At 40.1% G+C, this 14,624-nt stretch overlaps 2 protein-coding genes across 4 annotated transcripts; one reads left to right on the top strand and one right to left on the bottom strand.

The window, feature by feature from the left end:
• The first annotated feature begins 652 nt into the window (after positions 1-652).
• Positions 653-5,307, top strand: LOC122040428 (probable receptor-like protein kinase At2g42960). 3 transcript variants are annotated; one of them, XM_042599742.1, is made up of 9 exons: positions 654-1,050; positions 1,178-1,206; positions 1,408-2,084; positions 2,189-2,293; positions 2,541-2,663; positions 2,745-2,915; positions 2,999-3,128; positions 3,201-3,395; positions 4,906-5,307. In XM_042599742.1, the coding sequence occupies exons 3-9, from the start codon at positions 1,417-1,419 to the stop codon at positions 5,032-5,034; spliced, it is 1,521 nt and encodes a 506-aa protein (XP_042455676.1). In that variant the 5' UTR covers positions 654-1,050; positions 1,178-1,206; positions 1,408-1,416; the 3' UTR covers positions 5,035-5,307. The 3 variants fall into 3 exon arrangements, with proteins under 3 accessions (XP_042455674.1, XP_042455676.1, XP_042455675.1); XM_042599741.1 differs by having other exon boundaries at positions 1,149-1,206; XM_042599740.1 differs by lacking the exon at positions 1,178-1,206 and having other exon boundaries at positions 653-1,050.
• A 3,040-nt stretch (positions 5,308-8,347) lies between these two features.
• LOC122040429 lies at positions 8,348-9,339 on the bottom strand. Its single transcript, XM_042599743.1, has one exon. The coding sequence runs from the start codon at positions 9,132-9,134 to the stop codon at positions 8,466-8,468; it is 669 nt and encodes a 222-aa protein (XP_042455677.1). The 5' UTR covers positions 9,135-9,339; the 3' UTR covers positions 8,348-8,465.
• Between the last annotated feature and the right edge of the window lie 5,285 nt (positions 9,340-14,624).

Below are 14,624 nucleotides of genomic sequence, written 5' to 3'. Positions count from 1 at the left end.
TTATTCAAATGAGTTTTCGGCCTAGCTTAATAAGTTTGCAAAATGAGCTCTAAAATGAGCCTTAAAACGAATCAAAAAACGAGCTTTAAAACAAGCTTAAAAATGAACTTGAGCTCGAAAATGAGGCCGAGCTTACTTAACGAGTTAGACTCATTAACTATGATAATCAAATTAATAACGAGCCGAGCTCGAACTATTTACGAGCTTAATAATTCTAAAATGAGCTGAGCTCGAATCTTATGTTAAAAGTTCAATTCAAGCTCAAGCAGAGCTCGAGGCTAAATATAACCTAAAAGAGTCGAACTCGAGCTTCATATTATTCAGCTCAATTCAATTCGTTTACATTCCTACATACACTAGTGTAAATTTAACCAGCTTTGGGATTACTTCATACGATCTCCATGACCCTTCCATTCCTTTCCCTAGCAGGGCCATTAACTCGCGTGTACTGTCACGAGAACTACAGCTGCATGTGAGCCGAATGCCTTTTCCACCTTTGACGACGAACAACTTGGACCATCAGAACAAGCTGTGGCATAATTGCCACAGCATGCACAAGCACAGAGGCCTGCTATGTGGCCCGTGGCCCCTGTGCAGTGCAGTGTGCAGATTATAATAACCATCATCCTGTTGTGGGGAAATGATGTTAAAGATTAACTAAAGTGGCCCTGCCATGCTTCCTCCCATCTCGTGCAAGGCATCGATTCATCCTTTTTTACAGAGGAAAAGGGAGAAGAAGAGCATCCTATTCCTGCCCAACACCCGGTTACGACATTTGGAAAACTTCAAATCTAACTTGGAAGGTATTACGGAGAGTTAAGATTTGGCCCTGAGATGGAGGGAGTAACGCCAGCCATGAAGTTGGCTTTGGAGGTTTTTCTTTTTTTACTGGTCGGCGCATTTAATCACTTCCAATCCTTGGTGCATGTCTTCTCTACTCCTTGTGCCGACCCTGCACTCTCCGCTAGCTTGCTTTATCTTTACTGCTTTTCCCCTCTCACGCAAAGCTCCATCTTCCCCCTCTCACGTCGAGGAATAGAAAGAGAAAAGGTAAACATTTCACCGAGTTCGTCTTGCCTATCTTCATTCTCCATCTGTTCTCTGTTCTTCCATTAGACTTTTTTTCTTTTTTTTTTGCTTTGCCTGAGGACGAAAGCCCTTTACTTTGTCACTCAAGGATCATCGAGACTAGAAGAACAGACATAGGTACTTCTCTTTCTCCTTGTTGTAGGATACTCTTTGGGTGGTTTTTGAATGTACATTTTCAGGGTTTTTGATTCTCAATTTCCAATTGCATTGTATCAGTCATCATTGAAGAAAATTGATGGGAGAATGAGAAACCCCAAAAGTTTGTGCCAAAATTGTGGATAATTGATGATTTACTGCATTTTTCATTGTCGGTTTCAGGAAGCAAAAATGGCATCAGGTGATTCTTTAAATGCTGAATTATCAGAAAAGACGCCGGTGCTTGGGCTGAGACTTTGGGTTGTGATTGGCATTTCTGTTGGTGTTTTGATCGTGTTCATTCTCTCTATCCTCTCCCTATGGGTCACCTCTCAGCGGAAGACTAGGCGGTCGTCCTTCGATAAAATTGTCGTCTCACAAATCCCCAATGTCTCAAAAGAGATTACAGTTGATAGAATTGGCGCTCGTAGCCTCGCCCGGTCGCTTCAAGAGCGCGACGGAGCTTTCCACTCATCCTATGACAAGTTCAGTGAGGACTCTGGAAAGCTGCTCACCCATATGACAGTGAGCAAATCTAGTGATGCTGATAACATGAGCCAATGCAGCTCAGCTTACCACATTGACAGGGCTGGTAGTTCCTATTCCGGCGATGAAGGTAGCTCAGGCCATGCCAGGAAACCGTACTCACCGTATAGTCTTGTCACCGCGTCTCCGTTGATCGGTTTGCCGGAGTTCTCACACTTGGGATGGGGCCACTGGTTTACACTTCGGGATCTCGAGAATGCTACAAATCGGTTCTCCAAGGAAAATATCCTCGGCGAGGGTGGATATGGAGTTGTTTATCGCGGACGTCTGATAAACGGAACCGATGTTGCAGTCAAGAAGCTTCTGAATAATCTGTTGGTGTCATTTTTTTAGTCTCATTGCCATTGTGATTTTCAGTGATCCAAAACATTGTCATTGAAATTATATTCTAATTTTTCACTTGATATGAATGTTTCAGAGGCCAAGCTGATAAAGAATTCCAAGTGGAAGTGGAAGCTATCGGCCATGTCCGACACAAAAATCTAGTCAGACTTCTGGGATATTGCATAGAAGGAACCCACAGGTGAAGACTAAAAGAGATAAAACAGAATTATCAAAATTGATTGGATCAAATTACCAAATCAAATCATATTAGTATTTGGATTATTCTAATAATTTTGTTATAATTTGATTTGGTAATTTAATCCGGTCAATTTTGATAATTCTGTTTTATCTCTTTTAAAGACTTATTTTGTTACTTGAGCACTAATGCCTTTATCTTGTTTTGAGGATGGTTATCTTTGTCAGTGATACTCAGCTTGTTTTTATAGGATGCTTGTTTATGAATATGTCAACAATGGAAACTTGGAGCAATGGCTTCATGGAGCTTTGCATCAACATGGTGTTCTTACTTGGGAACAACGCATGAAGTCGATCCTAGGCACCGCCAAGGCGTACGGGCTCTCGTTAACAGATTCATGTCGATTAACGTGTCGCGGATGGTAATTGAGTGATTGTATGTGCTTGTTTTGCAGCCTTGCCTATTTGCACGAGGCAATCGAGCCAAAGGTTGTTCATCGTGACATAAAATCCAGCAATATCTTACTTGATGATGAGTACAATGGGAAGGTGTCTGATTTCGGGCTAGCTAAGCTCTTGGGTGCAGGCAAAAGCCACATTACTACCAGAGTTATGGGAACATTCGGGTATGCCACTTTTCCCTCATGTGGATTCACCACCAGAGCTAATATTTTGTTCGCTTTCGCGTTCGCTTTCGCTTTCGCTTTAGGTATGTGGCTCCTGAATATGCGAATACTGGACTTCTGAACGAGAAGAGTGACGTTTACAGCTTCGGAGTTTTGTTACTGGAAACGGTGACCGGGAGGGATCCTGTGGATCATGGCAGGCCTGCAAGTGAGGTACATTCATCTATCTATCCTAAAGCCAGGACAATAAGTTATTACTGATGCCAAGTGAAATTGGACGTGCAGGTGAATCTTGTGGAGTGGCTTAAAATGATGGTTGGAAGTAGGAGAACAGAGGAAGTAGTGGATCCTGTTCTTCATGTTAAACCAGCTGCTCGAGCTCTTAAGCGCGTTCTATTGGTCGCTTTGAGATGTGTCGATCCTGAGTCGAACAAACGACCTAACATGGGTCAGGTTGTCCGAATGTTGGAAGCCGACGAGGTCAGTTTGAACTTGTATAAACATCTTAGAACATCCACATTAGTTTCTCTATCCAAAGTACATAATTTATGATAAAAAAATTACTTTATTAAATTTAAATATTGACTTTTCACTACGCTATATTTCAGTTTTCCTATATTTTCTCTCTTATATATAATATTTATGGTAGGGATGGCAACGGGTAGGTTTGAGTCGGCTTTGACTAATACCAGAATCTACCTCTCTAGAAAAACATAGACCCGAATCCGGACCCGCCCCGCCTACTTTTTTAACTCGTCCCGTCTGACCCCGCTCAAAACCCAACAGGTTCGGGGCTAGTTGGATCCGTCAACCTGCTAAGCTTATATATATACACACACACATGGGCGGGTTCATTAGAACCCGTAATTCATCCCAAACCCACTTTTAAATCCGATCAACAGATTTAAGCCCACCCTATAATCTATTTAATCGGAATGGAATGAATTTAATACGGGTCAGATTTAAATTCGTCCTATTATTATCCTTAAAAGTAAAGCTAAGGAAGGAAGAGTGAGGTAAACTTTAGCAGCTCAGTTCCTCTGGTCCGCAAAACGTGGACCAGAGAATGGGCACCTCTCCATCATTGGTAGAGAATGATGGTCCCATGTGTAAAATAAGCGGGGGACATCACTCTCCACCAATGGTGGAGAGTGGCCCATCCTCTGGTCAGCGTTTTGCAGACTAAAGGATCCGCGCTCAAACTTTAATATAAAAATCTTTATACAAGTTGTTTTGTTTCAGAAAAAAGATACAGATAATAGTCTGAAAAAGATATTAGTTGTTGATAAAGACCAACGAATGTTATTAAGTGGATTGTAATTAGTTGATATGTTTTTTTTACTTCAGGAATATTGATTGTCCACACTAGATAGAGATGGTAACAGAGCAGATTTGAGTCGGCTTTGGTCAATTTTATAACCAGCCTTGTCAAAAAAAAAAATAGATTTGAATCCGGATCCACCTCGCCTAATTTTTCAACCTATCCCGTCCAGACTCGGTTCAAAATCCGATGGATCCATAACGAGTTGGACCCGCCAACCTGTTGAGAAAAAAAAAATACAAATTAACACTAAGTTATTATTATTGTATATTTTATATTATATAATATAAATATAAAACATAAATATTATTATTATTATTACATATATGGGATGGGTTCATTGAAACTCATAATCCACTCCGAATCCGTTTCTAAATTTGGTCAATGAGTTTAGATCCGTTCGGTAATCCGTCTAACCAAATTTAAATCTACCCCGAATAGGGAATGGTCCATTCTCTAAATTTAGATAATACTATTCATAAATATAAAATTTAAGGAATGGACAGAGTAGCTGACGCAAAGACTTTTTAATTATCTTATCTAAAATTTAAAGTAAAATTTTTAGATGGAGTAATTTAGGTGGATTCTCTTTAGATAATCTAGTTTTCAGCTTCATCTCGAGGCACAGCTTGAGAAATTTAATCTGCCTTGCGTTTTCTTCCCTAAAAGGATCGAAGAAGCCGATGGAACCATGCAGGCAAAATGGAGATTGAGACTGTAACGGAGAGTAACAATTCAAATGATCTGGAAAGTAAAGAAGCAGGTGGATCATCATCGTCAGAGAGATTGATAGTCTGATTATTATTTGCAAAAAACAATTCAGTTATCAGCTTTGCCCTTTGGTTAGTAATTCAAGGAAGTTGTATCAGCAACAACAGGGCTTGTGACAATGAAGACATTGTTTGTGTTTCTCGAGCTTTGCTACAATTTCTGCTAGCTGCATAATAAGGAGATCTTGGAGAGTCAAATCAATGTTTTGCAATTTCCAGAGTTCATCCATAGTCTTCCTGTACAGATGTCCATGTAGAAATTACTTTGTTTTTTATTTCTTATAAAGTTATCACTTGGTTTCTTGGCGGAGTTTCTTATTGTTCCTCTTACATTTGTTTTGCATCTTCAGTTCATGCTTGTCATCTTACTTTTTGTACTTGTTTGTGTGCTGGAGAGGTTTAACCATAACTGAGTGGATCATGGAATAAGGAGCTAGAGATAGAGCTAGAGCTGTATATGTACTGAATGTTCATAAATAAGTTTGATGTTCGACTTGTAACCAAGAACTTATTTATGTTCATTTAATACACACCAAATCGATTAAATAAATATGCCTGAACAACTCATTAAATTAAATAAATAAGTTTAAACACATATGTGTTTAGCTCATTAATGTTATAAATAATGTTCGTGAACCATGTTTATTAATAAAACTTTTATGAACATACTAAATAAACAAACATTTTTTTTTTAAATAAATAAATAAATTTGAATTACCAAGCTTAATAATCACTCAAATGAATAAAAGTTTTAAACAATCAAATAAATTTGAATTGAGAGTTTGATAACATCTAAACAAATCAAATTCAAGTCAAGCTTGAATTGAAAGCTCGATAACATCTAAACGAATCAGACTCAAGCTAAGTTCAAGCTCATCAAAAATAAGCTAAGCCAAACTTGAATAACCATTTCAAAGACTTGGATCATTTTAGGTTCGGCTTGTCTTGACTTGGTTACTTTATCAAGCTTGAATACCCTAAAACTTGACTCGATTTGACTTATTTACAGCCCTAGCTGTAGACTTTCCAAATGTTACAGAACTAATTAACCACTACATCTTTGAGTTCTTGTCTATTACCGTTCTTGTAAGAAAGAATTAAGGTCTCTTTCATAGACGAAGAATATATTTTCAGAGAAATATTTTTTGATGCATGTTTCTAGTTGAACCTAGTGGACAATGACTAAGAGAATTAGATTCCCTCAATGTTAATGGATAAACATTGCTATTAGTCTTGTCTAAACTAGGAGATTAGCTAAGCATATACCATTTAAAAGAAGGAAAAAAAAATAGAAATGAGTCAATCAGTCAAAGTATTTTGGTAGAATAAATGCTTTTGTTGCAATATCAACATCTTGTTTAAGTTTTCCACAAGAGGAGTGCAAAGGGTTAGACATGGAATGGAAAAGTAATCCAATTATGAGATAATGTATTGCTGCTTGATGAACATAGTCATAGATTCTTCCCATTCTTTTTTGAACAGCACATAGGAATGTTAGTTTTTAGCTAGCCAATTCCAACTAATTAAACCTCTTTTGCATCAAATATTCTTGCATCTCTTGTGGTGTCACCATCTCCATAGCTAGGGTAATGTTATAGGTGAATTAATGGGAGCATCATAAATATATTAAAAGTCTGATTTTTCAAACTCTTTACAGATTGAATATTCATGTGTATTTGAAAAAAAATAATAAATCCAATTAGTTCTAGTGACAAGTCCATATAACTATTATATATATTATATATTTTTTAAAATCTAATATCCAACTATTCGAACCGATTAATCCTAGTTCAGGAGAGGATTTTCAAAAAGTTCATAGGTCAACTGGGCAATATATTTGCTTTCCTACTAATTTAAGAATCCAGGCATCAATGCCTAACAATCTTTTTGAATAAATAATTACTACTTATTGAATAATTAATTGAGTTATAATTACTGATGACCCATTTGGTAATAACTTATTATTGCACAAGACACTATGCACTTAGTTTTACATGATGTTTAGTGTTGGATCTCTTTATCACTGTTGTATATTGCATATATAAGCCAAAGCAAAAGCACCCAAAACTGCTTTATTTTCATGCAGCAACTTTTCTTGATTCAAATTTCTCACTTGTTTTTTTTTCCTCTCACAACTTTGTCATTTAATAAAGCAAAATCAATTGAAAGAAGTTTAACAAAAAAAGATTTATTTAATGCTTTACTTTGTGAAAGGCTTCATTTTCTCCAGTAGAAGGGAAATGGGACACATTTGGTGATGTGAAATTGCTTTGCAAGGCATCTTCCAAGTTGAGCAAGAGTCGTGATAGATTTATCCTATGATTTATCTTCTTTTACATTTTTTTAATAGACTATGAGTAACGTCTAGATGAGTATAATTATTTTCTACTATAAAAGTTTAAAAGATTAAAGATGGATTTAGTGAGTGTTTCAGAACCAAAAACTAGAACATGGAATTGATTCCTTTCTCTTCTTTTGACATCATCGAGTATTTCTTCTCACTCCCATCTAAAAGTTTCAGGAATGAATCATGAGTCACACAGCACTTGTAGTCTTCAGAATAAATGAAATTGAATTTAATTTAATTTGATTCAAATATCAGTTCACAAGATTATGTTTTTGGACCAAATATTTACGGTAGAATAGATATTATTAGAATGGATAAGGGATCGTGTCTCAATAAAATCAAAAAAAAAAAAAAAAAAATACATTCTCACACTGGTTGACTATAACTTTTCAATTTATTTCTTCACGGATGACTATAGGACTAAATTTTTATCTACTTTTTATTACAATTGGAACAAATATTTATGGGCGGTAACGAGTCGAGCTGAGCTTTGTGATGTTTAAGTTTATTTGATAAGATAATCGAACTGAGCCCATGTTAAAATGAATCAAACTTTTGAAATTATTGTTCAAGTTTGACTTGGTTTATTTTTTATGAGATTGAGCTTATTTAAAGTTTGGCTTGAGCTTGGTTCGTTTAGATGTTATTGAGCTCTCAATTCAAATTTGGCTTGAGCTTCATTCGAACTTGGTTCGAGTTTTATTCGTTTAGATGTTATCGAACTCTTAATTCAAACTTATTTAATTGTTTTAAATTTTTAATTGTTTAATTGATTATTAAATTTGATAATTTAAATTTATTTATTTATTTAGATATTTTAAAAAAATTATTAATGAATATGATTCGTGAATATTATTCATGAATGTTAATAAATTAAATATTTATTAACTAAATATGTGTTTAAGTTTTTTTATTTAGTTTAATAAATTATTTAAATTTATTTATTTAATTAAATTTTTATATATTGAACTAATATAAATAATTAAAACGGAATGCAGAAATTTTTATTTCATTGTCAATGCATATATTTTGAACTTGAAAAATAAAAAATTATTTCAACATAGAGGTGAGAAGAACTCTGTTTAATTTCTCCATTTGTAGTAGTTAGTTCCTCAAGCAAGGGCACCACGACGGTCTGGTGTTCCTGCGGGATATGATAAGGTGGGGAAGACCGCGGCCTTGCATTCCTCCTCCTCGCGGAGAAACCTAGTTTGTTTCGCGATGAACGCTTCCACAGCTCGCCGGAACTCCTCCTCGTCTTCTTCCTCCTGCGCAGCCTCGTCTGGTTCCGTCGTCAAATCGGTTCCCTTCGTTGCCCCCCGCCGCCGTCTCATTCTCGCAGATCGGCTTCTCCGTAGCGCCGGCATCTCGATGCAAACCTCCTTGTCCTCGTAAATCACTTCTTCCGGCGACGACGGCGCGAGGGAGCGAGGGAGGTGGCCGCCGGCGCGGCTCTCGACGAACTCTCGGTAGATCATATCACCCGCGGAGGAGGAAGTGGAGGAGGAAGGGGAATGTCGGTGTGATTCGGCGAGGAGGAGAACGACGATGGCGTTCCCGAGGAGGAAGACGAATCGGGGGCTGAGAATGACGGCGACGAGGTGGCGGAGGAAGTCGGCGGAGAGGCGAGCGGCGTCGGGGACGCGGGCGGAGGACCAGGAGAGGAGGAGGAGGACGGCGGCGGCGGCCTCGAGATAGCGGAGCAGTGTGCCGATCTGGCGGAGGCGGTGATATCGCCGCATTGCCGTCTGATTTTCCGCTTGGATGGCGTCCGTTTCCATTCTGCCCTGTCAGATCGAACGGTCGAAATAAATCATCCAAGATAAAAAACAGAGGAGAGACACTGACGGAGTCAGTGACGCTTGGAGCGACTATCTGTTGGTGGTTGATAGATAGGAGGAGGAGGATTTTGTAGGCAGGCAAGCCCAATTTATAAATATAGTTGATTAGAAGAGAGTAGTATTATTATAATGGAGCAAACTATCAATTTTTGGCGAGCGTATATATGTTTTTTTTTTAAAATTTCTTCTCACTTCTGGATTAATTTGTAAATAATTTATCTTTCTTTGTATACGTATATTCATGTGACAAAAGGCGATTCACTCACCCCCAGCATCTCCGTCAACCCATCCCTAAGCCAACACAGCTATTAGTCATTCATACAAATGGCCAAGACATGAGGGAAGTTATGCTCGGTCACGTCGAGTTTCGACCCCAAGACCTCATGTGGCAACACCCCATATCTTAACCATCACACCGTTCCGAGGGGACCCAATTACATTAATTCAAGAGGGCTACAGGTGTAGTTATTATAGGGATGATAACATTCATTTTAGGCGCTCTAGTATCGTCGGACCCTCGCTAGATACAATTTGTAAATCACAGAGATATTTTGCTACAATAACCCTTTACATAAGAGAGATTAGAAACCGAACGAAATTATAGGTGTAGTTATTATAAAAAAATAATGAATTAGGTAACACCAAAATTGGGGTGACTAGCTCATCCCCATTAAAGTTTTCCATTGACCGTTAGGATAAATCGAGAAGTGCTTGCGGGACCCAAAAGTCTAGCATCATATTGTTGCACTCCTCATTTGGAAAAAAAATCTCTGCAAATATGTCGTAGTTGGAGATCGAACCACAGGTGCCTAGGTGACAACTTGACGCCCTTTCGATGTACCATAGCCTCGAAGGCATAGGTGTATTTATTATAAAAAACATGATGAACTAAGTAACATCGAACCTGGGGTGATCGACACGGCCCCATGTATGTTTCCCAAGTTACTACAAAAAATATGGATCTACCACATTAGCGGCCCCCAGGCGACCCACTACCATTGGGAGGAAAGTAAAGCGGAGAAACCCAAGTGACATGTGTATGGGTGGGAGCAAGGGCGTAGCCAGGGCTGGGCTTTGCTGGGCTCTAGACCAGTGCAGCCTAGCAATGCCCAGTAAATTTTAAGCCTCACCCAACAAGCAGCCCAATGATTTTAAATGTTAACCTTGCTATGTTGGGTTGGGCTTTACTGGGCTCAGCATTTTTAGCCCAGGGCAGTTGTTGAACCTAGCTACGCCATTGGGTGGGAGTCTATAGAGACGATGAAACCCTCTGCAAAGATTTGACCCCTAATCACTACGGTCTTATCCCAAGTACTTACCACTAAACCGTGCCCTAAGTTATTATATATGTGTTCACTCATTTTCAAGACCTTCATCCTATTATTTTCAAATTAATATGAATGAGGTAAATCATGATTACTAATTTTGTATAATTGAATGAGGTATGGGGAAGGACAAACACTTGAGGGGACATGCCCCTAGTGCTATATAATATGGTCTATAAAATTTGAATTTTGATCATTATTTGTTTGAGTGCTTCTTTACTCTACCATTAACGGTATAGTTATTATGAAAAGTATTCATATGATTTGAGATTTCATTATTTTTTATTATTTTTTTTAATAGTTTAAAAAATTATTACTTAAAAGAAATTGGATGAAAAAGTTTCCACAGTAGATGAATGTCATTATTTTGGTGAGACAATTTTCTTACTGGTTAGAGTTTCTCCAATGCAACTCCATCTCTATAATTTTAGTCCAAATTATAAGAGCATCATTTATTTTCATAAAACAATCTTTTTTTAATATTTAAACTTATATTTTCATTTCAAAAATACTTTTATTAAAATAAATCCATTTAAATTTTTTATTAAAATTTTCATAAAAAAGTTAAATCCAATTAAAATAAATCCATTTAACTTGTTCATCAACTTAATTAAAATTAGTATACATAAATTACTATTATATTAAAATAATTCTTATTATTTTAATCAAAATCATTTTAACACTTATAGCAGTGATCCGGCGGTAAGAATGGGGGACCCACTTCCTAAAGGGTCCCAACCTGAGGACGGATGGAGGGCTGACTAAGCGGGTAATGACCGCGTCAAGCAGTTGAGCAGGTCCGAGCGGAGCCAGAGATAACCCAGCCATAGGCTTGGGTTTCCGACGCCAAAGCGGGAGGACTGAATGGCCGAGCGGGTGTCTGCCCGGCTGGAACCGAAGGGCCGAGCGGGTGGTCCGTTCGGCCAGGATAAGGGCGAGGATACAAAGGTTAGCCGAGCGGCCTATTCGTTCGGCTCAGGATATGGGATGTCAGCAAAGGCAAGTCTGATGATTATGCCGTACACAAGATTTCACGATAAAGGATCTTGCCGTCACATCATGGAGAGGTTGATACAGTAGCGGTATGGCCTTATGGATGCTCTTCTGACAGACCCATATCTGGACATGGTCGAAAGCAGGTGATTGCTTTGATTGGCGCGCCCAGGCTCCCTCGAGAGGTCTATATAAGGTCTCCATTTCTTCACCGGAGGTACGCTGGTCTGAATCTCTGAAGCCACCTCTTTGTTATTCCTCGCCTGACTTGAGCATCGGAGGACCGTTGCCGGGACACCCCTCCCGGTTCGGTTTTGTTGCAGGTTCGCCGGAGCACTCGAGGATCCAGCAGGGAACGTCACATCCCCAGCGTCCGTTGACTCCTGGTTCGGACAGGATCAGCTTTTAAATACTAAATTAATTTTAACTGAATAATTTTAATTAAGTTTTTAAAAATTTTACTTTATATTATAATAACTATAAAAAAATATTAGAATAAGAATTTTTTTTGGATAAAAATTTGATGAGATACTCTTTTAATATTTTTGAAAAAAAAAAAATCTGTTGACAATTATAATAATAAGGATGCCCTATTAATTTCTGCCCCTAGACGAATAACCATTTTTGCATTATGTATGAACATAAAATAAATATCTTCTCTTCGGGATGATTTAGTGGCTAATAAATATATTCGATTGATCCTTAGTTAGAATAGGATTTTGCCAATTTGAATTTACGAGATATTAATATTAGTATTTTGAATACAAAAATACACAAGCGAGGGATGGTTGTCTTCATTGCCAAGACCCGCCCCATTGTTCCTTCTCCTATAGAAGAAACCAGAAGTTCGCTCGAACTCTCATTTCAATGCAGGTTAGATCCTCTAGTTTAAGATCTTTTAGATCAGGAGAGGCTTTGTAAATTCATTGGTGAATTAAGTTAAACCCTATCTATTTAACAGGTGGAAGAATTAATCCAGGGATCTTGGATCACAAGATCCTCGCCCATTTCAACGGTACCATTTTTGAAAACTGAAGTTACATATTTGAGGGAAAATGGGATTAATCCTTGATCTCAATCTTAATAGCTAAAGTATGTTATTTATAGTACATATATTATTCCTGTTTTAAAAAATAATAATAGAAGAGTTGAGGAAACGAGGAAAATAAAATAATTTTCTCAATATTTTATGATAAATAAATAGTCTATTTATGGATTAATATATAATTCATACTCAATAACTCACTAACCTATTGACACCTCAACATTAACCATTAACTTCACATTACCATCATTATTTTATTATTCTTCATCTACTAACTCAACTATATTACCACTACTTTAAAAGCGCGTTTGGTTCAAGGTTATCGTTGGTAGATCATCAACAAAAATCTTATTTGATTTATGTAATGTGTGATTCCTGGTAATGAGTGATTCCCGTCACGTCAGCAATTTGGGAATACAACTAGGAATCAGAAAACCTTGAAAGCCTAAGATTTTTTACGATTCCAGGTGATCCCGTCCAGAAGCTGAGTCGGACGGACCGCCGGGTGAGGTGGCGAGAATGTTGACGAAGTCGCGGCGTCCCGGAGGGGGGTGTGCTGAGATGGCTCCCGTGTTGACCAAGTCTCCAAAAGTCCTCTGGTCAACGCTACCTGCAGACAGCGACCGGGTTGACCCGGCCCCCGGTACCCCGATGCTCGAGGCAGATCCAACGAGTATATGAGTACAAGACTAAGCCATGAAATAATGAAAATGCATATGAAATATGAACGAGGAACGTACCCTGGCCCAGGGGGGGCGCCCTCGGATGGGACGCGGTTAGAATTGTCGCGACCCGGAAGAGTAGATGACCCGGAAGCAGGACGTGGCACGGGGCCGGAAGACGAGCTGCAGGTCGGGAGATAATAGTGGCACGCAGGCCGAGGCACGAGATCGGCACATAAGCCGAGACCTGAAATCGGTACGCAGGCCGGGATAAGCAATCGGTACGCAGACCGGGATAAGATCGGCACGCAGGCCGAGAAATAAGATCGGCACGCAGGTCGGGAAATAAGATCGGCACACAGGCCGGGAAATAAGACTATCATTATACAAGCCGAGACACCACCCACCAATCAGATCCGTGCAAATATCGGGACATGACACACACACAAATTGGCACGAAGGCCGAGCACAACAAAAAGGGAACGCCACCAGATCAGCTGCCACACGGTCTACACCCATGGTACACCCATGGTAGATGAAAGTGTGCTTGGGAACAACACTTGGAGAGGAAGTTCCGGCTGACCATGTAAAGGGAGGTGGTGTCTCCTTGGCCGGCTTCGATGAGAGTAGGAGGACGAGAAGAGGCTGTGGCAAGCGTCGACGAAGAACGGAGCGTGAGGAGGAGAGGGGCAATGATTCCGGCAGCAGGAGAAGAAAAGGAGGGAGGAGAGAGGCAGCATTGCGAGGAGGAGGAGAGGGGCAGTGGCGCAGCGGGGAGGAGCCGACAGCGGTACAGCGAGAGGAACCGGCGGTGGCATCGAAAGGAGGAGATGGAGAGGAGTAGGAGTGGCGGTCGACGGTGAGAACTCGAAGGAGGAGATGGCGTCGTCGCTAGCGAGGGAGGGAGCCGACAGAGGTGTTACTGGGCGGTGTCGGTATCGTCGGCGAGGAGAGGGAGAGGGAGGGTTTGCTGCCGGCGTCGGCTCCGGCGATGGCGTCGCGAGGAGTGTGGAAAGGAGGAAGTCTTCTCCTCCGTTCCTGTTGGCGGCGCTGTGTCCAGCGGGAGAAGAAAGGAAGGCTATGGCTGACGTCAAGGAGAAGAGGGAGGGGAAGAGAGGTGATGGGCGGCGGCCGGCGTTGGCGCCGGCGAGGAGAGGGAGAGGGAGGGTTTGCTACCGGCGTCGGCTCCGGCGATGGCGTCGCGAGGAGTGTGGATAGGAGGAAGTCTTCTCCTCCGTTCCTGTTGGCGGCGCTGTGTCCAGCGGGAGAAGAAAGGAAGGCTATGGCTGACGTCAAGGAGAAGAGGGAGGGGAAGAGAGGTGATGGGCGGCGGCAGGCGTTGGCGCCGGCGAGGAGTTCGTGCGAGGACGAGGAAGAAACCCATCCTTCTGTTGGCGGCGGACTC

The sequence above is a fragment of the Zingiber officinale genome, chromosome 2A (assembly GCF_018446385.1).
Source record: "Zingiber officinale cultivar Zhangliang chromosome 2A, Zo_v1.1, whole genome shotgun sequence".
Taxonomy (NCBI): domain Eukaryota; kingdom Viridiplantae; phylum Streptophyta; class Magnoliopsida; order Zingiberales; family Zingiberaceae; genus Zingiber; species Zingiber officinale.
The sequence above is the reverse complement of the archived record's forward strand: the minus strand, read 5'-3'. Positions and strand labels throughout refer to the sequence as shown.

Coding starts and splice junctions, on each gene's coding strand:
- LOC122040428 (XM_042599740.1), top strand. CDS start 835: ATGGAGGGAGTAACGCCAGCCATGAAGTTGGCTTTGGAGGTTTTTCTT. Junction 1,051..1,407: donor GAGGAATAGAAAGAGAAAAG/GTAAACATTTCA, acceptor TGTCGGTTTCAG/GAAGCAAAAATGGCATCAGG. Junction 2,916..2,998: donor AGAGTTATGGGAACATTCGG/GTATGCCACTTT, acceptor CTTTCGCTTTAG/GTATGTGGCTCCTGAATATG.
- LOC122040429 (XM_042599743.1), bottom strand. CDS start 9,134: ATGGAAACGGACGCCATCCAAGCGGAAAATCAGACGGCAATGCGGCGA.